General features: G+C 52.2%; 1 protein-coding gene across 1 annotated transcript; it reads left to right on the top strand.

Moving 5' to 3' along the window:
• Nucleotides 1-2,539: 2,539 nt before the first annotated feature.
• ELAVL1 (ELAV like RNA binding protein 1) lies at nt 2,540-23,688 on the top strand (the record flags this gene model as incomplete). Its single annotated transcript, XM_079702320.1, has 5 exons — nt 2,540-2,711; nt 11,493-11,596; nt 15,487-15,640; nt 20,312-20,537; nt 23,315-23,688. The coding sequence occupies 5 exons, from the start codon at nt 2,540-2,542 to the stop codon at nt 23,637-23,639; spliced, it is 981 nt and encodes a 326-aa protein (XP_079558446.1). The 3' UTR covers nt 23,640-23,688.
• Between the last annotated feature and the right edge of the window lie 3,209 nt (nt 23,689-26,897).

Below are 26,897 nucleotides of genomic sequence, written 5' to 3'. Positions count from 1 at the left end.
CATGTATTTTGTCCACTTCTCTGCTAGTGATATGTGGGTATTTTCTTTTTAATTTGCAGATGCCCCAAATCAACTTTTCTCAACCTCAGCAGTACTGACACTTTGGATTAGATAATTCTTGGTTGGGGCTGTCCTGTCCTGTGCTTTATGGAGTATTTAACAGCATCTCTGGCCTCTACCCACTAGATGCTAGTGGCCCAGCACCACCCCCCAGTCCTGATAGCCACAGTGTCTCCAGACACTGCCCCTGTCCCAGGGGCTGGGGGGCGGGGAGGTGGGCAGAATCACCCCATGTGAGAACCGCAGCTCTAAATAAGATGATAGAGAGCAGGCATTTTCTCCCAGTCTGCTGCTTGTCTGTGTGTGATGCGTTTGCCGTCCAGAAGTTTTTAACCTTATGAAGTCTAAGTTTCCGATCTTTCCTTTTATGGCTCTTGATGCTGAAATATTTTATAAAGAGCAGGAAGCATAGAACATTTTCAAATAAATAAAAGAAATACTGGGAGACTGGACTAATTCTGCATGTTGTGTACGGTCTGAAGCAAGTGAGAGGGTGGGAAGGTAGAGAAGACCTGAATGTCTCCACCAGGAAACAGGGAACCAGACCTGATTCCTCTCTGCTTCTTGATTCGGGGCAGGTGGGAAATCCTGTGCAGGAGATGTGTTCAGGTTTCTATATAACCGCTGGCAAGGCTATTTTTAGAGGAGGCTAAATGCTCCTGACACTGGGCACTGGGTTTGTTGTTGTTGTTGTTGTTTTGGCTGCTCTGGGTCTTTGTTGCTGTGCGTGGGCTTTCTCTAGTTGCGGCGAGCGGGGGCTACTCTGTTGCAGTGCGCAGGCTTCTCATCGCGGTGGCTTCTCTTGTTGTGGAGCGTGGGCTCTAGGCGTGCGGGCTTCAGTAGTTGTGGCTCGCGGGCTCTAGAGCGCAGGCTCAGTAGTTGTGGCTCACTGGGCTTCATTGCTCCGCGGCATGTGGGATCTTCCCGGACCAGGGCTTGAACCCATGTCGCCTGCATTGACAGGTGGATTCTTAACCACTGTGCCCCCCGGAAGCCCTGGGCACTGGGTTTTGAAGCATAAAATCAGAACTGGGCAGTAGGAATCTGGAGAAAGGAGTGGGCTGCTCCCCTGTAACCTACCCCGACTGATGGGCAACAGGGCCTTTTTCTCAGTGATGACATTTCAGCCCCACGGGGTGCCTATTTCTTTAGAGGCAGAGACACAGGACATCTTGGACGAGGCAGCCACAAAGCAGTGCTTGTGAGCAAAACCTAGAGTGAGTGGCGCTTCCAGAAGAGTGGTCTTGAGCTGACTCTAGTCCGAAGCCATCACTGTGCTCTGGCATTTGTCAGTGAAAGTAAAGATTTGTGCAGGCGGCTAAAGGTATTCCAGAGCCTGCCAGCTTTGGAGACCAAGCTCCTCTAACAGGAAGAGAAATCTTAACCTCTTTCTTGGCTCAGTTGCTCTGTCTTGGGAATAAAGGGGCACAGAGGACCATTACCTGCCTGCTAGAGTACAGACATGGTGCCTGGGTGGGGTGTTCAGGTGCACCTCGCAGGCTCCTCCGTGTACAGCTGCATCAGTAGTGCACATGGAGATGAGAGAAAGCAATCAGAGATCTTTGGAACGTTCTCAAGACAACCCACTTTTCCCAGAGGCTTGAATTGTGGTGCTGGAATTGTTTGTAGGTTTGTTTCTTTAAAGCCCTCTTGGTAAGTGGAAATGGTTGGACTTGGGCTTGTTTTATTTTTGTTTCGGTAGACATTATTTTTAGAGCAGTTTTAGGTTTACAGAAAGATGGCGAAGAAAGTCCAGAGTGAGTTTCCATAAACCCCTCCTCCAACACAAAGTTTCCCCTATTATTAAATCTTGCCTTCGTGTGATATTTTGTTGTAATTGATGAGCTATTGTTATTACACGCTAGCTAAAGCCCAGGGTTTGCCTTAGAGGTTACTCTTCATGTTATATGTTCTGTGGGGTTGGACAAATGACATGTATCCACCATTACACCCTTATACAGAATAGTGTCACTGCCCTGTAAAACCCCTGTGCCCTGCCTATTCACCCTCCCTCCCCGCAACTCCTGGCAACTACTGATCTTTTTGCTGCCTCTCTAGTTTTGCCTTTTCCACAATGTCGTATAACTGAGACCCTCTAGTATGTAGCCTTTCAAGCTCTTCTTTCACTCAGCAGTGTGCATGTAAGGTTCCCCCATGCCTTTGTGGCTTCCTAGCTCCTTTCTTTTTGGCACTGAATAACACTCCATTGTGTGCATGTACCAGACAACTGGCGTGTGTTTCTCCATTCACCTACTGAAGGGCATCTTGGCTGCTTCCAGTTTGGGGGAAGTTATGAATAAAGCTGCTATAAACATCCACATGCAGGTTTTTGTGTGGACATAAGTTGAACTTCTAGTGTTGAAAAGAAAAATGTCTAAATGCAACACAGTCACGAGCGTTGCCTTAATATCCTGCATTATGAACATTTGGGATTTACTTCCCTTTTTTTTTTTCCGCCTGCAGATTAAAAAAAAATACAATGTCTAATGGTTATGAAGACCACATGGCTGAAGACTGCAGGGATGATATTGGGAGAACAAATTTGATTGTCAACTACCTCCCTCAGAACATGACCCAGGATGAGTTACGAAGTTTGTTCAGCAGTATTGGTGAAGTTGAATCTGCAAAACTTATTCGGGATAAAGTAGCAGGTAAAGAAACAAGAGCCGTTTTTGTGAAGGGGGTACGTGTGGCCATCCTGCTAAGCACTGTCTTCTTTGTCTGTGACCCTGCAGTGCTCCTCAGCCAGGAAGAGCCACAGCCTTGAAATGATAGCTGTGAAGTTTCATTTTTATCTCAACTCTGTTTTGCCCCCACCCAGGTGTAAGATTGGATGTAGATTCCCCAAAGAGAAAAATCCATCATAAGATGGAGAGTATATACAAAACACGACGGTGGGAGGGGAGGGAAAATGAAGAGACAGGAGAACAGGGGCACTCTGAGAGCTGGAAGGGGCATGGTGCCACGTGTAGAAGGGACTCTGGCCAGCGCCCTGCCCAGGGCAGGCCCAGGCAGGTCCACCCTGTCTTCCCAGGCTCATATACAAGGTCAGGCCCGCAGCAGAACACTGAGTCCCCTGTGGGCTGTCTTTCGTTAGGTTTGGGCCACCCTGACTGTCTGCTGTTGTGCTATCAACTTAACATCTGAAACTGAGGTTGCACTCTCAGGGGGGCTTGAGCAGGGCAGCGGGTCATGGGCGGGCTGTGGGGTTGGCAGGCTGGCTCAGAGCCCCACCCTCCCACCCTGTCTCAGTGTCCCCATCCATGAAGTGGGGATGGTGGCTCCTACATCGTGATGCTGCCAGCTGCCTAAGGGTTTGCACAAGGCCCGGTGCCTGGTAAGGCCCTCCCTACAGAGAGGCCTCTGTTCTGAGAGCGTGGTTTCAGGGGCTCTGGAGGAAAACATGGGGAGACCAGGTGCTCCGAAGCACTTCTTCCTTTCTTTTCTCCCCAGGGAGGAACGTTTTAGGGAGCCCTCCTCCTCCTCTCTCTCTTCCCCTCTTCCCTCCTCCTCCTCTTCTTCCTCCTCTCTGCATAACTGTGCTGAGGAATGGCCAGTCCTCTCAGGAGGGCTCTGGCTGCCACTCTGGCTTGTGGGACCAGGATTCCCTACACTGAAAAATAATTTCAAAGTCAAAAGCCATATTTATTATAGAAATGTAATATTTTATTGTATTTCAATTTACATTAAAGTAGAGTAATATTATTGAACCCCATGTACCCATCATCCTGCTTCATGGACTTTCAGCCTTTGCCAGTAATGTGAAGATGCCTGTACCTGAGGTGATTCCTGTAGAGGCTGGCTGACTACTATACAGGGAGTTGGTTCATCAGAACGGGACTTTGAACTCAAAAGTCCTTTAAGGACCCTTCCAATTCTGAGAGTCTGCAATGTAATAAATGTCTTCAAAATAGGATCTTTAGATAATACACAAAATTGAAGTGTTGGAACGTTCTAGAAGCCACACTCTCTCCAGTTCCAGGAGACCATCCTGAATAAGAGAGTCCTTGTTCAGAGGGGTTTGAAATTCTCCTGCACTGCTACTAAGTCTTTCCTTTCTCCTTTTGTGTTCTGGTGGAAGGGAATTTTCAGTCCTGTTGATATTCCTGACTTCTTTGTCTGTTGGCTTGTTGTGGTTTTCAAAGGAATGTGAGCTATGTTAATAGGAACACCTAGATTTGGCAAGATCAGTCCGGAGAGAACTGGTTTTGAGAATCAGCGAAAGCAGCAAAAGCGTAATTTGGAAATTATTTCAGTACAGAAATAGTCCTTTTCTGCTCTCTGGGCAAAGTGGAGTGTAATGCACCAGGAGTTGTGGAGTGGGTGGGCCTGGGTTTGTATTTCAGCTCTGCATCTTGCTAGCAGTTCTTTAAACTGAATGAACTTGACTTTATGGAAAACTTACTGCATTCACTTTTCTCCTCCTGCCACCGGTGTGTGAAAACTAATTAGAGGCTGGTCCCGGGCTGTGGCCTCACATCTCACTCCCTTTTGTCCTTTATTACACCGCTCTGCTGAAACCCCGGACTCGGTTATGTTCGTCTGACTGCTTTCTCCTGGCCCGGCTCAGGTGCCCACCCCAGAGAGAGTCTCGCACCCCAGCAGACAGGCACCCCGTCTGGTCAAACCCCCAACCGAGTTCACAACACGGGCATCCCCGTGGCACAGCAGCCACTTCGGCGCATTTTCTCCCCTGAGGCCCCCTTTCCTCTCACATGATGACCGCTTCCTACTTCACAGTGAAAATAACAGCTGTCTCACCTCTGTGCTGGATCCCTTCCCTTCTTGGCATCCCAGGAACCTCAAGTTATGCAAGTACCCACTTTCCTGGTGGGTCTTTCCAGGATCACCTGCCAGCATTCAAACACGCTCCAGCCTCTGTGCTCTTTAAGAGATGCCCGGACTCCCTCTAGCTCAGGGTTTCTCCGCTTGAGCACTGTTGACGTTTGGAACTAGATAACTCTTGTGGGAGGGCCGTCCTGTACATTGCAGGCTGTTGAGCAGCATCCCTGGCCTCCACCCAGTAGATATGCCAGGGGCACCTTCTGAGTTGTGAAAACCAAAAAATGTTCCCAGATGTTGCCATGTCCCTGGGGAGCAGAATCGCCCCCGACTGAGGAGCTGCTCTAGCTGATGTCCTCCCTCTCCTCCCAATCACAGAGCCGTCTCCTCTGTCTCTTCCTTTTGGAAGCTTCCTCTTCCCTCGGGTCCATGAACCTGGCTTTCTCCTACCTCTGAGGCCTCCCTCTGTCTCTCTTGCAGCTCCTTCCCAGCCGCTGACCTAGGCAGTCCTCGGCTTATTCCCATGCCCCCTCTTCTTTCTAAGCCAACCCTCGGGTCAGCGGATGCACACCCACAGCTTAGCTGGACATTCAGTTTGGCCACCTCTCTTTCAACCAGAAAGTTCTCCCGAGCTCTAGGCCCTTCAGCCTCTCAGTGTTTCCCAAACTGACCTTGACTCTCCCACAAGCCAACTCCTTATTTCCCAGGGTCCCCATCTTAGCAGATGGCACCACTGTCCACTCAGTGGCTCCAGTCAGAAGTCTAAGCATGAGCTTTGACATGTGTCCCTGACACTCGTCCTTCTGGTTGCTTCCATCCTTTTTCCTCCATCTCCTCTGCCACCGTCTTAGACCAGGCCACATGGTCTTCTGCCTGCCCTGTTGCTTTAGGCTCTTAACTGGCCAGCCATGCTTCCTCCAGCCCATTCTCCCAACTGCGGCAAAGGAATCTCTTTTTAACATACCAGATGTACCCTGTCACTCACCTGCTTTAAAAGCCTTCACTTCCTGGGCCCCGTTTGCTTTAGGATGTCTTTCCTGGCCTGATTTACTCGGCGTTAGATGCTCTTCTCTGGGTCCCCATAGCAATCAGGCAGACCTGCAATGTGGGTTTCCACACTGCACTGGGGTTGGAACTTTCTGGTCCAGTAGGTCCTTAAGGTTCTCGGAGGCGAGGACCCTATTGTATTCCCAGATGTAGCCAGAGTCAGTGTTTGTTGAGTGAATGAATGAGTAGATCTAGGGATTGGGGGAGAATGCAGATCAGCATGGACATTCATTCATTCAGCAAATATTTATTGAGTGCCGACCATGGGCCAAGCACCAGTGATAGGAGGAAGCGGGGACACCGTGGTGGCTGGGATGCTGAGAATGTTTGATGTGCTGGCCTCGAGATTCAGAGTGTTTCTGGCCAGCCAGTCCCCCCTGTGGGAGACATGCATTTGTTGATGCCTGTTCCATCCACAGTCACTACCTGGCCTTACTGTGCAGCCCTGCCCTGCTCTCTGTCCTGGTGTCTAGCCCCTCCTCGGATGACATATGGCCCACGTGGGACCATGAGCCAGCCTCTACCTTGCTGCATTACGTCATGCTGGCCACTTGGTCCCCAGGCTCCAGCCTACCTGCTCAGCTTCTGTCTCATTGCCTTGCACCTCTGGTCAGGATAAAGCCCATACCCTGGCCTGCAGCTCCCAAGTCTCCTTGAGACCCTGTCCCCCTCTTCCCCAGCCACTGCACCCCCCCCATTCACCCTCCTCTTGGGCTAGACTGAGCTGCTTGTCGTTTCCCAGACACACCCTGCTCTCACACTCTTATGATTTCTCCAGTACTCTTCCCGCTGCAGGGATGCCCTTCCACACCTACCCAGCTGACTACTTTTTTCCTTAATGCGAATCACCTCTGTTCCTTTTAGAAAAAAATTTAACATGAGACAAGCAGGAAGAAAAGTTTAAGTTACCCGTAATCCCACAACTGTTAGCTTTTTGGTTCACGTCCGTCCAGAGTGTTTTCTTTACATATTTATGGTTGTGAGCAGCCATGTGCTTTTACAAAAATGGGCTCGCACCTCCCAAGCTGTGTGGGAAACTTTTCTTCCTGTATCTGTGAACATTTTTCCCTGTCACTGAACACAGCTGTCTAATGGTCACAGGGGTTGCGTGGTATTCTGTTGCATGCAGGTTCTGAGTTTACAACAGGTTGTAACTGTTTTTCCATAGTTACAAGCCTGGTTGAGATAAATATCGTGGCACAAATCTTTACTCACTGGTTATTTCTGTAGGAAGTCTTCCTAGAAATGAACCGGCAGAGGGGAGAGAGTGTAGTTTCTAAAAGCTCTTGACCCTTATTGCCAACTGGCCCTCCAGGGGTCTGCGGTTCACCCTCTGCTCGGCCCTGCCATCCCCTAGGCCAGGCAGGGTTTCTCACCTCTTAAGTGAAAAATGACATCTGATCTTGGTGGCAGTTTGCATTTCTAGTAAAGTTCATCTGTTCTGGCTGTTTGTACTCTTCTTTTATAAAAGGACTCTTGTCCTTTGCCCATCTTCTTTCCTTTGGGGACATTTGCTACTTCTTATTTATTGCCTAATTAATTCACTCATCCCCCCCAAGACCCAGTATCTCTCCATCAGTGATGTCTTCCCTTGAGCCCCGTGGACCTTTAGAGAAAGGACTCACGTTGCAGAGGAGGGCCTCGTCCACGGGGCGCTCACCTTCCTCAGCTGTGCACCCCAGGTCAGTGTGAGGAACACTAAGGGATTAAAACATTATGTCTGGCTGCTCTGGTCCACGAAAGCAAGGCGAAATGCCATGGAATCGTCTCTTAGTCTTAACCCTTGTCTAAAGAGAGAGCAAGATGTTTGGCAATGCAAGAGCACTGGCCCAGGGGTCACCCAGCCAGGCATGCAGAGTGCCCCTTGTGGAGACAGCCTTGCCTTCTCCAGGGCAGCGGCTCCCGGGTGCCGGCCTTTGGCCAGCCACAGCACCTGGGGACTGGGAGAGGTGCCTCTCAGGCCCCAGTCAGACCCACTGAGTCGGCCAGTCTGGGGTGTTTGAACCTTTCTGGAGGGAGGGCAACGCCGGTGCTGGGCATAGTCAGAACCAGAGCTGAGAGGCAGTGCCCTTCCTACGGTGCAGGGAAGTGAGAGCTGGGGGGCGCTGGCCTCATACATCCCTAGACCAGGCCCAGGGTTTATTCATCCTCTGTCCCCGTCCTTCTTTCCCTCATCTCTTGCCCCTCCACCCTCCACCATATCTCCCATCCTGGGCTCTGGTTGCCCCCACCCCTGACCCTGGCAGGCCTCGACCTCCTCAAGCCCCAGCAGCCTGTACAGGATCCACGCACTGACCGGGCTTGTGCCTGAGCACCACCCCCCTGCTCCCCCACCAGACCTCAGACCCCCCTCATTCAGGGCTGGTCTTCCATCGCCCCTGAAGCAGGAGGGGGGCAGCAGCTGACCTGCCTTCAAGGCACTGACTGCAGCGGGCCCGCTGCTTCTAGGGGGCAGGATCATCAATTAGGGGCTTGGAAGTGTGGATCCCGATGCCTGGGCTGAGGAGGGCCCTGGGGAGCTGCATCATTACCCCGTGTGGCTTGTGGCCCCTGTTAGAGAAACGGTAACTTGGGAAGTGAGGGCCTTCCCGCAGGCACCTGCTCTGAGCACAGCCCGTTAAGTGGGGGCTCTTCTGCATAAGCACGGGGAGCCCCGCTCCTGTCGTGCACTTCCAGTGACAGTTCTCAACCTGGGCTCTGAATTGGAATCATTGGGAAGCTTTAAAAACTTCTAAAGCTGTCCCCACTCCTGCCTCGCCCACCCCCATTCTGATGTCATTGGTTGGGACGTGGCCTGGGCAGTGATAGTTTTTAGCAGCCGCCCTGGTGATTCTAACAAGCGGTTAGAGTTGAGAGCAGTTGGTTTATAGTGAAGGAAAGGGTGGAGGTGGGCACTCAGCACTGTGTGTTAACGCTTTAGTCACCGGCCTCATCCAGTGGATGAAACCAGGGGCTCCCCTTCATTCCTCACCCGCCTTCCCTCTTGGCGCACACAGCTGCCCACCACATAGAGTAGAACACACTGGAGGACAAGAGCCGGTCCCAGCCTGAGAGTGCTGGCGCTTTAGGGACCTCAGCCCCCCTGGAGCTCCCTGCTGCGTCAGCAATTCTGCAGGTCCTCTTGGTGACTCTTCCATCGCCACCCCTGCCCGGGCGCGTGGCCCCCGTCTCACACCTGTCTTCCCTGGACCATCTTGTGAGTCCCTCTCACACCACCACGGAGATTCTCCTTGTAGCACCTGTGTATGGCTTTGTTTTTTGGTTTCTTGCTTTGTTATCTGACTCACGCAGTGGGATGTGTTTATTAAGGCAGGAACTGTCCTCCTTTGTGATTATCATTAACCACCACCCCACCCCCACCCCCCGGCCAGCCTGACACGGGGACCGACACGTAGTAGGTGCTCAGCTAATATATTTGGGCTCGTTGAGGAAGAGTGGAGGGGGAGCAGGACTGGGGAAGGAGCCAGTGGCTGTCTGAGGGTGTGTGACTTCCTAGGTGACATGGGCAGGCAGCCCTTCCAAGGGCTACAGTGTGGAAGAGGTGGGTGGGGGTAACTTTACAGTGGAGAAACCTGGCAGACCAGCTGCCTTGGCCACGGGGTGAAGGCCAGCATCCACGGTGATGAGTCATGTGGACAACCTGCACCCCAGTATGATGGCATTAGAAGGGTGCTTCACTCTGTGGTCTTCCTCCTAAAAACCCATTATAACCCAGTCCAACCATGAGAAAAACATCTGATGAACCCAGATTGATGGAGATTCTACAAAATTCCTGGACCAGTCCTCAAAGCTGTCAAGGTCATCAAAAATAAGGAAGGTGGGCTTCCCTGGTGGCACAGTGGTTGAGAGTCTGCCTGCCGATGCAGGGGACACGGGTTTGTGCCCCGGTCCGGGAAGATCCCACATGCCGCGGAGCGGCTGGGCCTATGAGCCATGGCCGCTGAGCCTGCGCGTCTGGAGCCTGTGCTCCGCAACGGGAGAGGCCACAGCAGTGAGAGAGGCCCGCGTACCGCAAAAAAAATAAAATAAAATAAAAAAACAAGGAAGGTGTGAGAAACTGTCCCAGCCAAGAAGAGCCTAAGGAGACTTGACAGCTAAATGTCAAGTGGGATCCTGGATGGCATCCTGGGACAGAAAAGGACACTAGGGGAAAACTAAGGCAACCTGAATCAGAGGTGGATGGTAGTTAATATTAATATATCAGTATCGGTTCACTAATGTAACAAATATACCATCCGAGGATGAGATGTTACTGATAGGGGAAACTGGATGTGGAGTATATGGGAACTCTGCATTACCTTTGTAATTTTTCTTTAAATCTAAAATATAAAGCATTTTGGTGTGTTTGTTTCAAGGTGGCAAAACTGGGTTAGGCTCTCACTGGGTCTCGTTATTGGCAAGATGGGCCTGGGTCCAGAGTCAGCACATCTGCCGTGAGGATCTCTGCCTGCCTGTGGCTCAGGCCTCATCATGTTTTTACCATCCAGTGGGGGGAGGGGCTGGTGCAGAGCTCAGAGAGGGCGGGCCTCTGTCCCACTCACCCCTCTGTCTCTGTGCCGAGAGCACTGGCCGGTGCGCAGGGGGTGCCCGCTCACACAGCGTGTGGATGGGTAAGATGCAGCTTGGCGGCGGTTCTCTTCCCTGGGCTGCCTCCTGCTCCTCTGCAGTGAAAATGCAAGGCTCCTTCCACTCCGACCCTCATCCATTGCTTCTCTCTGGGCCTCCCGGGGACCCACAGCCCCTCTCCTGCTGTGTGTGTCCCTCCTGTGTATCCAGTTGGTGGTCACTCCCGCCACTTCTGAACAGTTCCCCAAGAGGGAGTGTGGACACCCTGCCTGTAACCCTGGATTTCTTTGGGAGGAACTCAGGTTTGCACCTGCCTTACGACTCCCCCAGGCTTCAGCTAATGAGGCTGTTGCTGCGGGAGCTGCTCCCAGGGGGGCTCTGGACACCTGGCCGGGGCTGTGGAGGTGGGGCCCCGGCTTCTCCCTGTGCTTCCTTCCTCCTCCTTGAGCTGGGCGGCAGGTTTGGGAAAGTGAGGGCAACCGACACTGGGTGGCGCCAGAGCCCAGCAGGCCTTCCCACTCTGGGCATGGAAGTAGCCAAAAACAGCCTGGACACTGACAGCTGATCGTAGTCAGGTTCTCCCCACCAGCCTGTCCTGTGTGCTGCTGTGACTGTCCTCCTCCTCACCCCCCCACGCAATCCCCCTCGGAGCCACACAGAGCGGCCGGCACCAGTGGGACGGCTCCTTGTCACTGCTTTGGTGATGGGTTCCCTAGGATGCTCTTAGTAACACAGTGTTTCTCTTTAAATAAACTTTTTTTTAAAAAGTAACATTTTGTAAATTTGTTCCTTGCAGAAAATGTACAGGTTTGCCAATGGAGTGTAACAAATAAACCATCAATATAGATTGTAACCGTCGATCTCTACCTCCCACCTTCCCAGAGGCCATGGCTCTTAGTGTTCTCTCTCGGTCTTCTCTCTGGTCTTGTCCTTTTGAGCCCAGCTGGACATAGTCCTGTTCATCCTCCCCATCTCTCTGTCTCGCTCACTCACTGGCTCTCGGTGGCTCACCCATGTCCCTGTGTTCTCCCACACAGGACACAGCTTGGGCTACGGCTTTGTGAACTACGTGACTGCAAAGGATGCAGAGAGAGCGATAAACACGCTGAACGGCCTGCGGCTCCAGTCAAAAACCATTAAGGTAAGGAGCTGCAATCACCATCTTGTTCATTACTGGCTGCACAGAGATCTGTGCTGAGCCCTGGCCTGGGTGAGAGACCCCCCACCCTTACTTCACCGTCACCATCACCGCACCATTAGCACAGTTGCGCCTTAGAGGCCTGCCGCTTTTTCAGGGCATCTGGGGGGCCTCCTGTCTGCTCAGAAGAGAGACTTTGCGTGTCAGATGTGTGTCAGGTGGTGACTGTCCCAGGCCTTGTGCCTCTGGCTCATGTCCTCCTCAGCCCCACCAGCAACGGGAGGGTCCCCGTGAAGGACTTAGGCTGGGACAGCCCCCTCCCTGGCCCCGGGTGTCCCTTGTGTGTTGGCTCACAGCAGCCTCCTCTGAAGGCCTCCCCGCCGGTCTCTTCTACTGGCCAAGGTGCTCCCGTCCTCTTGCAGCTCCTGACCTCATGCCGAGCGGGTGTTGGGCCAGCCCTGCCCTCCTGCTCGTGCCCGGTCGTTGCTGTGGCGGCGGCGGCAGCAGCATCATCCCTCCCGCCTCCTGCCCAGGCTTCCATTCCTGCTCCGTCACTGGTATAACCCTTCTCCCACCAGTTCATTCAGCATTCATTTGGCAAATGTTTATGAGTGCCTACTATGTGCTACGCGGTGAACAAAACAAATTCCATGCCCTTGTGGGGCTGGGCCTGTGTGTGTGCGCACGTGCGTGCGCACAAACGATAAACAAAACAGTGAAAGCCAGGTGTGGCAGAGGTAGGCGTCCCAGGGGCGCCGTGTCCTGGGGGCGGGTGGTTCATGACGACTTGAGGTGACTTGAGGGGAGTGAGGGAGCCATGCAGCACCAGCTGGGAGGGCCTTGGGCAAACCGTCATCAGCGTCATTCCCAGTTCAAGGGCTGTGGCGGCTTCCTGGGACAAGTCGGCGAGTCCTCCAGGCCTCAGGGTGGCTTCCCCAACCTTCACGCTCCTCTCAACCTGCCACTGCTAACCATGCCCTCCTTCTCTCAGCCCGGAGCCCCACCTCCTCCCCACCCCAAGTGTCTGTCTTCAGGCTCTGCCTACCCCTGGACCAACCTTGGGTTTTCCCGACCATCAGTCCCTGCCAAGCCCTCCTGTAGAATATGCCTCGTACCCCTGCCCCACGCAGGACCCTGACCTGGCTTCCTGCAGCAGCCTCTCAGCACTGTGCCCACTGCCCCTCACCTGCAGACTGGTGAGTCAGCCCTCGTTCCTGAGACACACGCCTGCCAGAGTCACCAGAGTTGTCTCCCTCGACCCGAAGCCACTGGAATGAGATCATCCTGTTGAGCCTTTGCATCTTCCAGTTCCTCACACCTAGTTCTGAGGGCCGGAAGTCCAAGATCCAGGTGTCGGCAGGTTGCATGCCTTCGGAGGGCTGTGGGCTGTGAAGGAGGATCTGTTCCGTGCCCCTCTTCTGGCGCCTGGTGGTCACTGAATCTTGGGCAATCCTCGGCTAATAGAAGCATCACCCCAGTCTCTGCCTTCATCTTCACACGGGGTTCTCCCTGAGTGCATGTCTGTGTCCGAATTTCCCCTTTTTATAAGGACCTCAGTCATTGATTTGGGGCCATCTTATTCTGCTTTGGCCTCATCTTCACTAATCGCATCTATAATGATCCTGTTTCAAATGAGGTCACATTTTGAGGTACTGAGGGTTAGGACTACAACATGTGAATTTGTGGGGGAACGTAATTCAAAAATTCCTTGTTCTTCAAAAACCTCTCACAGGAATGTTTCCTAAGAATAGGACAGTAGGGCTTCCCTGGTGGCGCAGTGGTTGAGAGTCCGCCTGCCGATGCAGGGGACACAGGTTCATGCCCTGGTCCGGGAAGATCCCACATGCCGCAGAGCGGCTGGGCCCGTGAGCCATGGCCACTGGGCCTGCGCGTCCGGAGCCTGTGCTCCGCAACGGGAGAGGCCACAACAGTGAGAGGCCCGCGTACCGCAAAAAAAAAAGAATAGGACAGTAGACCTGATTGAGGCAAAGGAGCAGGTGGTGCCGGGAGCTTAGAAAAGAAGGTTCTGGGCCTAGTGTCTCAGAGTGGGGCCAGGGGCACCTGCTGCGTCATCACACACCTGCCGCGAGAGGGTTCTCTAGTGCAGTCTTCTTGGATTCTGATTCGACTCTGAGCTTGACAGTGGCTGAAGAAAAAAGGAAAGCTGCAGTGGCCATCAAGGTCCTTGGAGACACCTGTGCTGAAACGAGCTGAAGCTCACTTGGCTTTGAAAGCATTGCCTCTCTGGGGCTTTATCAGGGGACAATTGTAACTACAGTCAGTGCCAGCCTCCACACCACTCCCACGGTGCTAATTTGAGAATGTTCTTTCTCACAGTGACCTTCACCAAAAGCCAAGGGCAGACCCCAAATGCAACCTGTTCTGGACAGATCTGCAAGGGACCGGACAGGATGGTCCTGGGAGGCAGCTCCCTACTGGCCCAGCCTGATCCTGGGAAAGCACAGACTAGCCTGAGTCCCAGCAGGCCTGCCTCCTTCCTTCAGCTGTCCTGCCTGAAATCGGACGCCCCTCGTTGGGACATTTGATAAAATTGGACAGCAGACGGTTGGAGTGACCCCCTCTGGCAGGAGTCTGAGTGGGGTGTTCTGTGGGGCTGGTTGACGTAGATCCGGAAAGTGGAGGCCCAGAAGTGGGGCCAACGTCCTTCCTGGTAGTCAAGGAGCATGACCATGGCCACCTGGGAGGCCCTGGGGAGGCCCCAGGGGCCAAGGTGGCCTCTTGGGGACAGTGCTGCCTCTGCCCCAGGTTGTGAACAACCATTGGGTGGCCCCAAAGTGTCCCCAGAGTGCCTTAGGCCTGGCTGCAGTGCAGGGAAGCTTCCAGGGTACGTCAGCTTGTACAGTACTGCTCTGTGGAGGCCACCAGCCCCTGACGGGACCCGGTGCCCTGGGGCACCCTTCTGATCAGCATCACTTCTATTCCACTCTCCTCTGACACTCACCTCCATGAGCCCGGCTCCTTTTTGGGTGGAGTTGGGCTCTGACCACGCCACACGGTTTCTCCTTCCATCCGCCGTCTCTCCCGCTAGACTGCATTCTGCTTTGCAGGCGAAGGTAGTGTCTGTCTTCTCCTTTTCTGGAATGTCCCAGGTGCACCTTGAATGTTTGAGAGTCAACGAGCACATGAATGAAGGGGTGGGTGTGTGTGTGGGTGTGTGTGTGTGGTCTTAGCATGTAGAATTACACCCCTGCCCTTCCTGGCAGGCCTGAGTGTTGTGGTGAGAACACAGCTGTCGTCTTGCCCTTGTGCTGCCCCCTTGGCCTGCAGGGTCCACCCAGCTGTCGCCCCAACCTGGGAGAGCGCCAGAGACCCTTTCCCTGCTACCAGCCCCACACACACGCACCCTCTTATCTAAACCACTGCACAAGCTCCTTTTAGCCTTTCTTCAGCTTTGCAGAACATAAGCCTAAAAAGCATGGGGTCATTTAATATGTGTGTACCCCCAGCACTCGGGCCCCATCTGGGCTCCCATGGCGAGCTTGCCTGTTGTCAGGTGGGTGTCACGGTCCCAGAGCACCCAGCCCGCTGTCCCCTGGGCTCCTCACAGGCAGGACCAGGTCCCCTTCCCAGCCCTGCTCATTGTCCAGAGAGGCCTGAGGCCATGGTAGGAGCACAGGCAGCTGGGGTTGGCTCCCTGCCCTGCCCCTGATCAGCCATGGACCCTCAGACTCTCGACTGTGAAACAAGAATAATGTCTTGTCATCAGGGTGTGTGAGGGTCCTTGCCTGGCCCATGGGGAGCTGCCAGCACGGGCTGCTCCAGGTGACCTCCTTCCATAGGGTTGGCTTTTTCTCACCCGAAAATTTAACACCCTCCCTCGATGCTTTGGCCACACACCTGCCCTAACGCCAGTGAGCGGTTTTGTTTTCAAGGTGTCATACGCTCGCCCGAGCTCAGAGGTCATCAAAGATGCCAACTTGTACATCAGCGGACTTCCGAGGAACATGACCCAGAAGGATGTGGAGGACATGTTCTCTCGGTTCGGGCGGATCATCAACTCCCGGGTCCTCGTGGATCAGACCACAGGTACGGCGGGTGGCCCGGGATACGGCGAGGTTTTCCTCCAGGCAGGGGCTGGGTCTCCTAGGGAAGACAGATCACTGTCATTAGTTATTCCACCAATGAGGACAGAATCAAAATGAGAAGACGTTGGTTTTTGTTTAATGAGGCTGGGGAGGTTAAGTGGCATAAAAGCAGCCCTGACATAAAAGCTTAGGCCTGTTATGGTGAAAACACCAAGAGATTCTGGCACTTTCTGCAGACACCCACACGTCCTAGCCTGGACTACGAATGTTGCCATTCTTACTGCAGGCAGTGGTGTGCTGCATGAGACAGTCTTTAGCTGAGGTCCAGAGTCCCCACCTTTCATTATCCCAGAGCTCCAAGGGTGACTGTTTCTGAGGAGCTGTTCTTCAGTCTTCATGACTTGGGTACCCCGCCCGCCTCAGGTAGCACATTCAAAGCTCAGAGCTCGAAAGCAGTGACTTCCTCTCTCAGGCAATCCTGGCCACTTTGCCAGCCCCTCTCAGGTCGTCTCAGTTCAGGACACGAGCAGCTTGGGCGATGGGCTTTGCATAAAGCAGTAAGGCACTGCCAAGCTGAGCCCTGCGTGCCCCGGAAGCAGCCCCTCACTGTGGCCACCGGCCCCACTGGCCTCGCACCTGGGGTCGGGCCGGCCCCGCCCAGCCCTGTGCGTGGCTCCGTCTGGGGAGCAGCGAGCTCAGGCCGCCCTGCTTTAGGGCCCTTCATCTCTGTTCTCAGCAGGAGTGGGAATTTACTGACCAACTAGCAAAAAAGATTACTGCTCAGGGAGCTCAGCGAAGCCAGTGGAATTGACTGCGGTTGGTTTTTATGTTCTTCCAGCACAGAGCGTGTTCACCACCCCCTTGGCTGAGGTAGTCAGACACACACTGAGTGGTCGGGCCAGAGCAGTCGTGGCTCCGAGGTGACCTCCCCTGGGAGGCTGCAGAGCCACACAGAGAGCAGGTGGGCAGGGTATCCTGGCCCATGACAGATGGGGGTGGAGGTGCATGCCTGCTTTCCCACATCCCCCCTAAGCTGTGTGCTCTGGGGCCCACAGTCTTGTCACCTGCACTCCCTTGTCCTGTCCCAGCTGTGGAAGCTCATTTTGGCATGGGCTGGCCCTACCTGCTGCCCAGGCTGCAGTCCTGGGCTGGGGCCCGGCCTGGAGACGAGTGGACAGCTCGAGTCTCCCAGGGGCCTGAGGAGGAGAAGGGGCTTCTGGACCCCAGGCTCTGCTGGAGGGACATAGACTCCACCCACCTGGCCTCCTTCTTTCTGCCCCTCGGCTCTGGGCGGGGGGATGGGCGTGAGGTAAAGATGCCGTGTACTTGGTGTAAACCCCTGTTCTGTGCCAGAAGAGCTTCCCGTGGTCCCTAAAGTTCCTCTTACTTATCTTCAAGTGCCAGTTGAGTGAGTGATCCCGTCGGCTGGTCAGCACATGTATTTATCCCCAGCCCCACCTGCACAGAAGCGCCTGAGTGGGCCACCTGGAGACCTGGCGGGGGTGACGGTGCTGGCCCGCATTCTGCCTCCATGGCCCTGCTTTTCCTGATCCTGTACGGACTGCTATGCCTCTGCTCGTCTCTGTCCAGCCCAGCACCGCTGAGCAGGGCCCAGCTCTCAAGTTGGAGTCCACCCACCTTGAGAACGCACCCCCTGCCACGTAGCTTTTGTCTGCATCATCCTGAGGGAGGTCTCTCCTGCAGACAGTTCCCTCACCCCTTTGCTGGGACTTTGCCTCCTTTCTCTCTGCAAGGCTGGTGTGTCCTAGAGTTTGGGGGCACCTCAGGGTTGTGCCCTCAGGCCTCCCCGCCAGCTTCTGCCACTTAGGCGAGGGCACAGGGTCCCTACCCCACACCTGTGTCTGTGCTCAGGAGCTTTGCGAGAGGGCGGGGGACGGAAGCCGTGAGGGAGCCCCTGGGGCTCCTCCCTCTCCACAGCCCTCCCCTAGGCCGCGTGTCGAATTGGAGAGTAGAAAGGTGAGCCCCCGGGACTGTGGGCTCCCCTTCCTTCCCTCTGCTCCGGAGGAGGCCACCATGCAGGGCTCCTCTGCTGGGACCCCATGGAGCCCCGGTGGCTGTGGCAGAGAATAACGGGGCAAGCAAGTTTGTGTGTCAAGTTTGCCTTCGTATGACGTGCTTTTTGAAGAAACAGAGAAGCTCTTAAAAAACCTTAATCTCCTGAGCTGACAGAACTTTTTCAGAGAATGTCTTTGCTTCTTTATACATTTTAATTGTGAACTTCGTAGTTGACTCATCTGAAGATCGTGCCACTTATTGGTCTCTGCTCTTAATCCTAAAAACGCTAAAGGAAAAAAAAATCCACAGAGTCATCTTCAAAAAGTATACATTCATCCAATCATTGAGTGAGTTTATATTCCCTCACTGTAAGTAACATTCTCTCTCTTACTCGGGTTTTCTTCATTTCACTCGGGCAATTTTCATTTGATAGTCATTTTGCAAAACCAAACAGGGAAACCACACTTGCGCGCACACACTCTGTCTGCTTGATTGCAAGGTCTTTATAAATAGAGTGGAACCGTATCCTGCAGGCAGCTTTCTGTAGCAGCCAGCCAACCACAGCTTCCAGTGGGATTTGCCTGCAGTTAGATCTCGTTCGGGTTCCCCATCTGTCTAAGCTGTCGTTCATGCCGTTTAAGAGTAAATAAAAACAGTGTATGCCAAGTACGTTTTCAGGTGTTCCTTCTGAACCGAAACTTTAAAATGGGCTCAGGCTCTAGAATTTTCCTGGCACACGTGTGAATTGCTGGGTCTGATCTCACTAATTCAGTGAGCATCTCTGGCTGTGTCAGTTTAAAATTTATACTTAAATAGTGATGGAACCAATGCGGGGGCAGCCCTGAGGCTCTGAGGAGCCGCTGTGCTGGGGGCGCCCAAGAAGGGAGAGTTTCCCAGTTGGAGAATTGGGGTGTGTGCTTTAGGACTTGGCGGAGGGCATCCACAGGATGCTCCTGTTGTAAAGAAAGAGCCCCTGCCCGAGGGCCCCTGACTACTGTCTGCTTGTTCACAGGGGGCCCACGGTGTTGCATCCAAGTCAGGACAGAGCTTGGGATTCTAGGCCCCGAGGGGACAACCGCGCCTTGCAGTGACACTTGTCATCTCCGCACCAGCCTGATGTGCCCGAGTCTCCCAGGCCCCTCCAAGGCCTTGGGGCCAGCTGGGGATACCCACGCCTTGTTGCCCATCATGGGGACGATGGGTGGGACCCTGCGGGAAATGGCGAGGAAAGGTGCCGGGATGTGGGAGCTGACTGGGGGACGTTCCTCACGCTCACTTAGCCGGTGGCCCGAGGCCCTGGGCTCTTCTGCTCTGATGGTCGTCACTCACCACATGCTAAAGGCCTTTGTCTAGAGAAGAAATTGTGTCTTACGGCTGTCTGCCTCAGCCTCCCCTACCAGGGCACACTGTGCCTCCAGCCCAGGCCTGTCACCCCCAGGCTGGCCCTCGGCCGTCACCAGTACACTTCGACCTTCACACTTGACCCCTGTTTCTTCTCCCCAGGAGAAGGAGCCAGTTCTCTTCCGCAGCTCCACATTCCCTCACCTCAATCCCACCCCATTCCTCGAGTTCTTCAAGGGACGAGGTCCCCCATCATTCCCCCCAGACCCAGAACGAGACGGCATATGGGGCTAGAGGGTGACTGAGCCCCCTACCATCTGGTTTGTTCAGGTCTCACACTTGTGCCAGACTAAGCCGACCCTGCCTTCAGCAGTTGGGCCTGGGACTCAGGTAGCCTGGTCCTGGGCCATGTCCTTGCTCTGTTGAGGGATGGGGTTACAGCAGGCCCAGGACTTGCCTTTGGTGGCTCAGTCCACGTGGCAAGAGAAGGTGTTCTCCCAAGGCAGCTTGAGGCGGCGATGAACGGGTGCAAGACAGGGACTCTTCAGCTGCCGGGGAGTCTGTGGGTGGGTGTGTCAGCACCATTGTCAGCAGTTTTCTGGGGAAAGAATGCGTGGCCTCACTTGATTCTGAGGGCAACTTGGGGCCCACAGGAGGTCCCAGGACCTTACAGTGGAAATATCCAAGAGGTGAGTGAGGTGTTGGTGGCAGGAAAGAGTCATCAGGGTTCAGCTTGGTTACTAGGATTCCACGCCCTTGAGGGATGCAGGAGGCTGAGCCAGGCACCGAGCAAACAGGGATTCGGTCAGGCCAGCCCAGGAGGCGACATGCTGCAAAGGCTCAGCTGGGGTATGTGGCCAGATGGCCGGGAAGGCCATGGGAGGGAGCTCCCGGAGCCCAGGGACAATTCCTTGTCACCCACCTACCCCTCAGCACGCCGTGCACTACACTGCGGTGGGCACCTGGCATCAAAATGGTGATGGAGAACATAATCTCTTCTAATGTGGCTTCTTTTAAGAAAGAGGTCTGGGGTGTCTTATTTGAGACTCCTGTCACCAAAGTATCTTTTGGCACTGAGGCTGTGGAGTCGTTGCTTCAACTCAGAAGAAAGTCTGAAACCTTAATCTTTTATTAGTCATTGTTTGTTTTTTTTAATTTGTTCATGTTTCCATATTTAGGTTTAATTTTTGTTTATCTCATTAACCAAGCATCCAGTTTGAACCACAGTAGCCTGACTGACTTGACTTTTGCTTTTCAGTTTTAAAAATCCTTGCAGTTTTCCCCCTAACTCCATTTTTGTTGGTTTGTTAAAAAGGTTTGTCCAGAGGGGTTGCGTTTATCCGGTTTGACAAACGGTCGGAAGCAGAAGAGGCAATTACCAGTTTCAATGGTCATAAACCCCCAGGTTCCTCCGAGCCCATTACAGTGAAGTTTGCAGCCAATCCCAACCAGAACAAAAACGTGGCGCTGCTCTCCCAGCTGTACCACTCGCCAGCTAGGCGGTTCGGAGGCCCCGTTCATCACCAGGCGCAGAGATTCAGGTGGGTCAGGAGGACGCGCTCTTCCCACCACGGCCACTCGGGCCCCTTCTGGCCGCGCGGAGCCCTGCTGGTTGGTGACTGTGCAGTGGAAGCCTCTGGGCTGATCACATCAGAAAGTCGCGCTCACAGCCATTTCATGTCCCCATGTCCCCCACCTCCATCAGAAAGGTATCTGTATGGAAGCTGTTTATTTCCATCCAAGTGTTGTCTTTAACTAGAATGAAAAAGGTAGTGCAGCTCCAACCAGCTCCCAGGAGAGTGACTGCATAGCGCTGCAGCCTGCAGTTTCTAGTGATATGCGAGTAGACCCATGAGTTTAAAAGATCATCCCATATCTGGGAGAGAAAAGATACAGCTTTAGGGGTGCTTATGCAAGAGCCGTTCTTCCAGAGTTTTAAACAGGTTTTAGACATTTGATCAGCTGCCCTAAGGCAAACCTTTCTCATACACCTACCTTGTGGAGTCATTTGGTGTCTAAATATTATTATATGCCTTCTGTTTAAAAGCCGCATCCTAGAGGTGAACTGTTTTCCCACCTTCCTTAGTCTTTCCATATAAAATGATTCTAGTCGCCAGGATCTAGCAGAACAGAGACAAGTAGAATCAGTAACTTGGACTCTGAAATCACCCGTGTTACTGCCTCACGAACAGCTGAGATCCCACTTCTCCCAGTTTTGAGAAGTGGCATGAGGGCTAATCTCAGGTATGTTATGGATTTCTCTCTGCGACTTTTCAGGGTTCCCGTCTTTGTTTTAAGCGGTGAGGTTGGGTAACACCCCGCTCATTTCCACAGATGCTGTTTTTCAAGGTCTTATTTTCACAGTACAATAATCCAGGGTTCTCAACTCAGCTCAGGTTCCAAAGCTGGCCTTCCTTCATTGGCTTTTCTGGTTTAAAGGCAAAGCAGGGGAAGCGTCTTTGGACAGAAGTGAGCTAAATCCAGTTTTGAAAGTCAGCACGGTCGGCCTCACTGGTGACCTGGTGGGATGTGTAGATAGCCAAGTTCAGTGAGTTACCCAGGAACTCTGGAAAACCAGGAAGCTTGGAGGAGAAGAGAAAGGAGAGATGGGAGGTGCAGAAGGGGCCAGGCAGGAGAGGGACCGTGACCTCCAGAGATGGACGGAAGGAAGGGGCGGGCGGGAAGTTTCGGCACCAGAAGGCAGACTAAGATAAGAATAAGAAGAAAGAAAACCCAGAAGAGGAGAGGGTTTGCAGTCAGTTCTTATCATGTTGGGAAAAGTCCCCAAATCAAGGAAGAGTCAGTTCTCCTCTTGCACCATCAGAGGAAAGAATGGGGGTGGGTTTCATGACAGTTGAGATGAAACAGATCAGCTCCAACTATCAGGAGAAAACTCACAAGAATGAATAAGAATGAGAATCATGTCAATAAAAGACAGTAAAATATTACCTCAGATTATTTTCAGTATAATATCTATGTCAAGATTTAGTTAACTATGGTAACTTGGGTCCGTGTCCTACAAAACTTGGAGAAAAGGAGGTCCTTTTAAAAGTCAGAATGTCTTTCCATTTCTCACTGAAAAGCAGCTCATACAGATACTTGGGTGCCTTTTCCCACCCCCATTTCAATGATACTGTGGTCTCACCACTAACAAGCCTCCTGAGTCATCTAACCAATTCAGACATTTGGTACGGGCTGTTTAAAATTATTCTCACAAATTCAAAACCATGGCCCACAGTGTGCCTTGATTCTTCTGTACCTGCATCAGCGATCACTGTTGTGTCAGTGGTCTGCACCTCGGGGGCTGGCCACTCTTCTCCCGTGTCTGCTGAGGGTGTGACTCTGTTTAGTGACACTTGAAGGCACCCCCCACTCACCCCTGGATCAGACCCACAACTCGAACCTGATTTTATTTTGGAGCAGGTAATACTTCTCCACTTGCATTGTGTGGCTTCAGAGATGCTGTATCGTGCTCAAATATTCTTAAATTGATCCCCCAACAGTTACTTTTGAGCTTGTGAAACATCTCAAGGGCCACGTGGCTTCAGTAACAATCTTGTCATCTCCCTTAATCCTTATTGCCCACGACTTGTAGAAGGCTTATTTTTGATGTGACTAATAAGTGGCGCTTTAGAAAGGGGCTCCACATTTTTGGTGAAGCTTGGTGGACTTAGAGTTCATAGCCCTGGCCCTTCTGGGCTGCTAAGAGCCAGCAGCGGAAGGGTGTCCGGAGCTGTGCCCTGCTGGCAGTGTCCCTTCGCGGGAGTGTGCTATATGCAGGCACCGCTCGGACGTGAACCCTCGGAGAGGGAGGGTGCCGATGGGGGTGGGGATGGGGTATAAAATTCAGAGAAAGAAAAAAAAATTCAGCCCTCTCCCCACCCCCACCACACCCCCGCAAACACACATACAGATACAGACACAGGATGAGGAACGGTTTCCTCCAGGGAGAGCTGGGGGTGTAACGGCACCTCGGAGGATGTGGAGAAGCTTCCATCACTTAAAATGTGGGAAGTACGGGTGTGACTAAACAGGGCCACCCCACCAAGGTGGGAGGGGTGGAGGGAGCGGCTGGTCAGAGGCCACTAGAGGCCATCGCTCTGAGGCCTGACCCCCTGCAGGCAGCAAGCGTCTCTCCTCGGAGTCGACTCCCTACAGAGCAGGGAGCCCATGCCCTCCCTCCGCCCCCATATTGAGTTCCTCTCAGTTGAAAAGTCCTGATTTTGACTGAGTGGGGTGTGTCAGCCCGAGCGCCTCACATGGGCTGCGTGCAGCTCGCTGGCCCGCACTGACCTTGACCTTGCTCTCTGTTTGCTAGGTTCTCCCCTATGGGTGTAGATCACATGAGTGGGCTTTCTGGTGTCAATGTCCCAGGCAACGCTTCTTCGGGCTGGTGCATCTTCATCTACAACCTTGGTCAAGATGCCGATGAGGGAATCCTCTGGCAGATGTTTGGCCCCTTTGGTGCAGTTACCAATGTGAAAGTGATTCGCGACTTCAACACCAACAAGTGCAAAGGCTTTGGTTTTGTGACCATGACAAACTATGAAGAAGCCGCGATGGCCATAGCAAGTCTGAACGGCTACCGCCTGGGGGACAAAATCTTACAGGTTTCCTTCAAAACCAACAAGTCCCACAAATAACTCGCTCATGCTTTTTTTTGTACGGAATAGATAATTAAGAGTGAAGAAGTTGAAACTTTTTTGTTAGTGTACAACTCATTTTGCGCCAATTTTCACAAGTGTTTGTCTTAGTCTAAATGAGAAGTGAAAAGGTTTTTATACTCTGGGATGCAACCGACATGTTCAAATGTTTGAAATCCCACAATGTTAGATCAATTTTAAGTTTCTTAAGTTATTTCCTTTAAAATATATATTAAACAGAAATCTAAGTAGACTGCATTGACTAACCAGTCCTTCGGGATGGTGGTGAAACTGAAGCATGCTTTAACTTCTGAGACTGTCTAACACGCGTTTCATTCGATGTCTCCACAAACTGGATAGAAACAAACAAAAAGAAATGACCTTTTAGTTTTAGTTTTTAAACTAAAGATGTTAGACAGATGCCTTGTGTGCGTTTTCTCAACCGCTTCAACATTTTAAGCGATTTCTGCTTTGGTTGACAGGAAATTGCTTTCCCAAGCAGGTCCCATTGCCACCTCCTGCTCACTCAGCCGATTGGCCCCGGCAGTGGCAGCGGACCCGTCTGCCGTGGGCCACAAGCGGGGAGGGGGGGCCACACACCAGGCCGGGCCAGGCTCTGCCGAGGACACAAGTGGGTTTCCTAAGCCCAGGCGCCAATGGGAACGGACCAAAGAGTTTCAGGGAAACTCCAGTATATTCCAGAGTCAGATCTCAGCTCCAGGCACGCCTGAAGACGTGTCGCTCCTCTGACGTCCCGATTCCTGTCCACACATTGCATGCATGGTGCCTCCACACATCAGATACTGTTGTTCACAATCATCTCTCCAGTTTCCAAGAGCATTGAACACGGCCCCAGTGCGTAAAATAGCTCTATTTTTTAATGACACAGAAACATTTGAGCATTGTATTTCTCGCATCCCTTCTCGTGAGCGCTAGGCTTTTTTCTATTTTAGTCGGATTTTGTTTTGAAACTTTGCTTTCCTATGAACACTCAGCAGAAAAGTACTTACTTCCTGCCAGTTACCTATTAACAAAAAAAAAAAAAAGAAAAAAGAAAAAAAAAGAAAAAAAATCCTTTGATTTGTAGTTTTAAAGATTAACCTTCAAAGTTCTCTTCATAACTGCCTTGACATTTTGGGTTGTTCTGTTAATTTTCTTTTGCTTTTTTGTGTTTTTCGTTTGTTTTTACTTTTGCATTTAAGACCATTAAATTTGATTTTGTTTTGCTCGAATTTTGTTTTGTTTTTTATTTTACCTTTTCTTTCTTTTTGGCTAGGTAAGGTACAGACAGCCCAGCATTCAGGGAGGATTTATAAGATCTTAAGAAACAAACATATTTGCCTCAAGACAAAGCATTTACAAATCTGTGACGTTAGGATTGTGCCATCACAGATGGTGTTTTTTTAAAATGGGGAGCCGGCAGGGAGAGTCTAAGAGAGGGCCAGAGAAGTAAATAGGCAGGACCCGATCTCTGGGCCTCAGGAGCGTGATCTGATTTTTATAAATAACCAGTGTGCAAGAGAATCAAAAACACAATAACTTAGTACCAGCAGTTTTTAGCCTTGACACGAGACTAAAACATGTAACAGTAAGCTGCTTTTTAGTTATTGATGTCATGGAATTGCGGCATTATTTATCTATCTGTTTATTTAAGTGGAAGACATTGGGCAGTAGGCACAGCGTTCTCCAGAGCGGGTCTGTGTTCTGAGCAACCCCTGGACCATTTGAGGCTGCCCGTCCCCCCCACTGCTTCCCTCATACTTCACTGAGGGGCTGCCAGCTGCTTGCGTGGTCCTCCTGAATTTCCCATGTTGCCCTCTTCTTCTCCCACAAAGGGCCAAGCTCATACCTTGAAGCCTTGTCTCATAAGTTGGCCAAGTGCCATGGAGGACCTCCTGTCTGCAGCAGAATTTTCCAGATGCTATGTCAAAGCTAGCTTGCGTGCCTCTTCCTGGAACCAAGGCCCGTTTGCCCAGATTTGATGCAAAGAGGGTCCCCACTGCACGTGCCCCGGAGTGCTGTGCACCCCGGGAATGGGATGTTTTCCTGGAAAAATACGCCGTGTAGGTTGTGCTAGCTTCAGGCCGACATTTCAGTGAAGATGAGGTGCCCAGTCCTGAGAGTGATCCTTGAGTCTCCTCGCTGACACACCATCCTGCCAGCCTGCACTAGTGTTCCATTTCCTATGAGAATTCTGTCAGAGGCCTAAACTGCGAAGTGATGGGCTCACAGCCAGCACCGCAGCTGATTTCCTCCCCTCTGTTTTATTGGAACCACACTGATTATCCTGGTGCTGGCACAGATGAACAGGAAACGTGAAGCGCATATGGACCTTTGAGAGTTGCCTGAAGTTTCTCAGTAAAATTCTCGTTTTACATGGTCCCCACTCTTTGAACATCCTTCTGGCTGAAAACCCCAATGTGCTGCTTTGGGAGTTTTAATTTGTGAGCGTGCGGGAGGATTTGGCCTTTGACGTGTTTTACTCCTGAGAAGTAATTGTCACTCCCGTGGAAGTGCCAGATGCTGGCCCTGTGTCCAAAAAGTTCATTACATCTTCTCTCTAGGCCTGTTTGCAAAAGGAAGATCCCATTTTTTAAAAAGTTTTAAATCCAAAAGAAACCGTGTTAAAAAAAAGTTGTGGGTTTTTGTTTTTTTACATCAATCTTATTTGTATTTCGTAAAATGAGTGATCTCCTTTTATTTGGGAATTTTGATGAAAAAGTTAAGAGTAGATGATGTTAATTTATTGAAACTTTGGTTTGGTACATAAATACCAAAGAATTCTCTTGATTGAATTGAATTCTCTTTTGGCCTATGTAACTTCCCCTCATAGTTGTTCACTAAGCAGCTCCAGATTTGTGAACCTGGTTCCAGTTGAGTTATCCATTGTTTATTACCCCGTGGCTCTGCCTTTCTTTAGCTTTTCGATGTGATATGGCAAGCTGTGGTTTTCTGCACTGGCTGTGCCTCTGGTCACACGTCCTGTGACTGTGATCCCCCGGCCACCACGGCCACCCTCTTGCCAGAATAACGGAGGAGCTGGGCTTTCTCAGCCCGTGGGCACGTGGCACCGGGTAGGTTTCACCTTTGTCCCCCAAAAGGTGAGTCTTTCCCTTGCCAAGGGCAGCTGCCTTAACCTCCGAGAGTCTGCACTTGGCGTTAGTGCTGGAAACCCAGGGTCTGAACCGTGCTGCTTAGGGAGCCGGCCCCTTGGGAGCTGGCAGCTTGGGGGGAGCCCTGCCGGGTCAGGCAGACAGA

This window comes from Hyperoodon ampullatus (genome assembly GCF_949752795.1).
Source record: "Hyperoodon ampullatus genome assembly, chromosome: 4".
Lineage (NCBI taxonomy): Eukaryota > Metazoa > Chordata > Mammalia > Artiodactyla > Ziphiidae > Hyperoodon > Hyperoodon ampullatus.
Note: the sequence above shows the minus strand (reverse complement) of the source record. Positions and strands in the feature narration are given on the sequence as shown.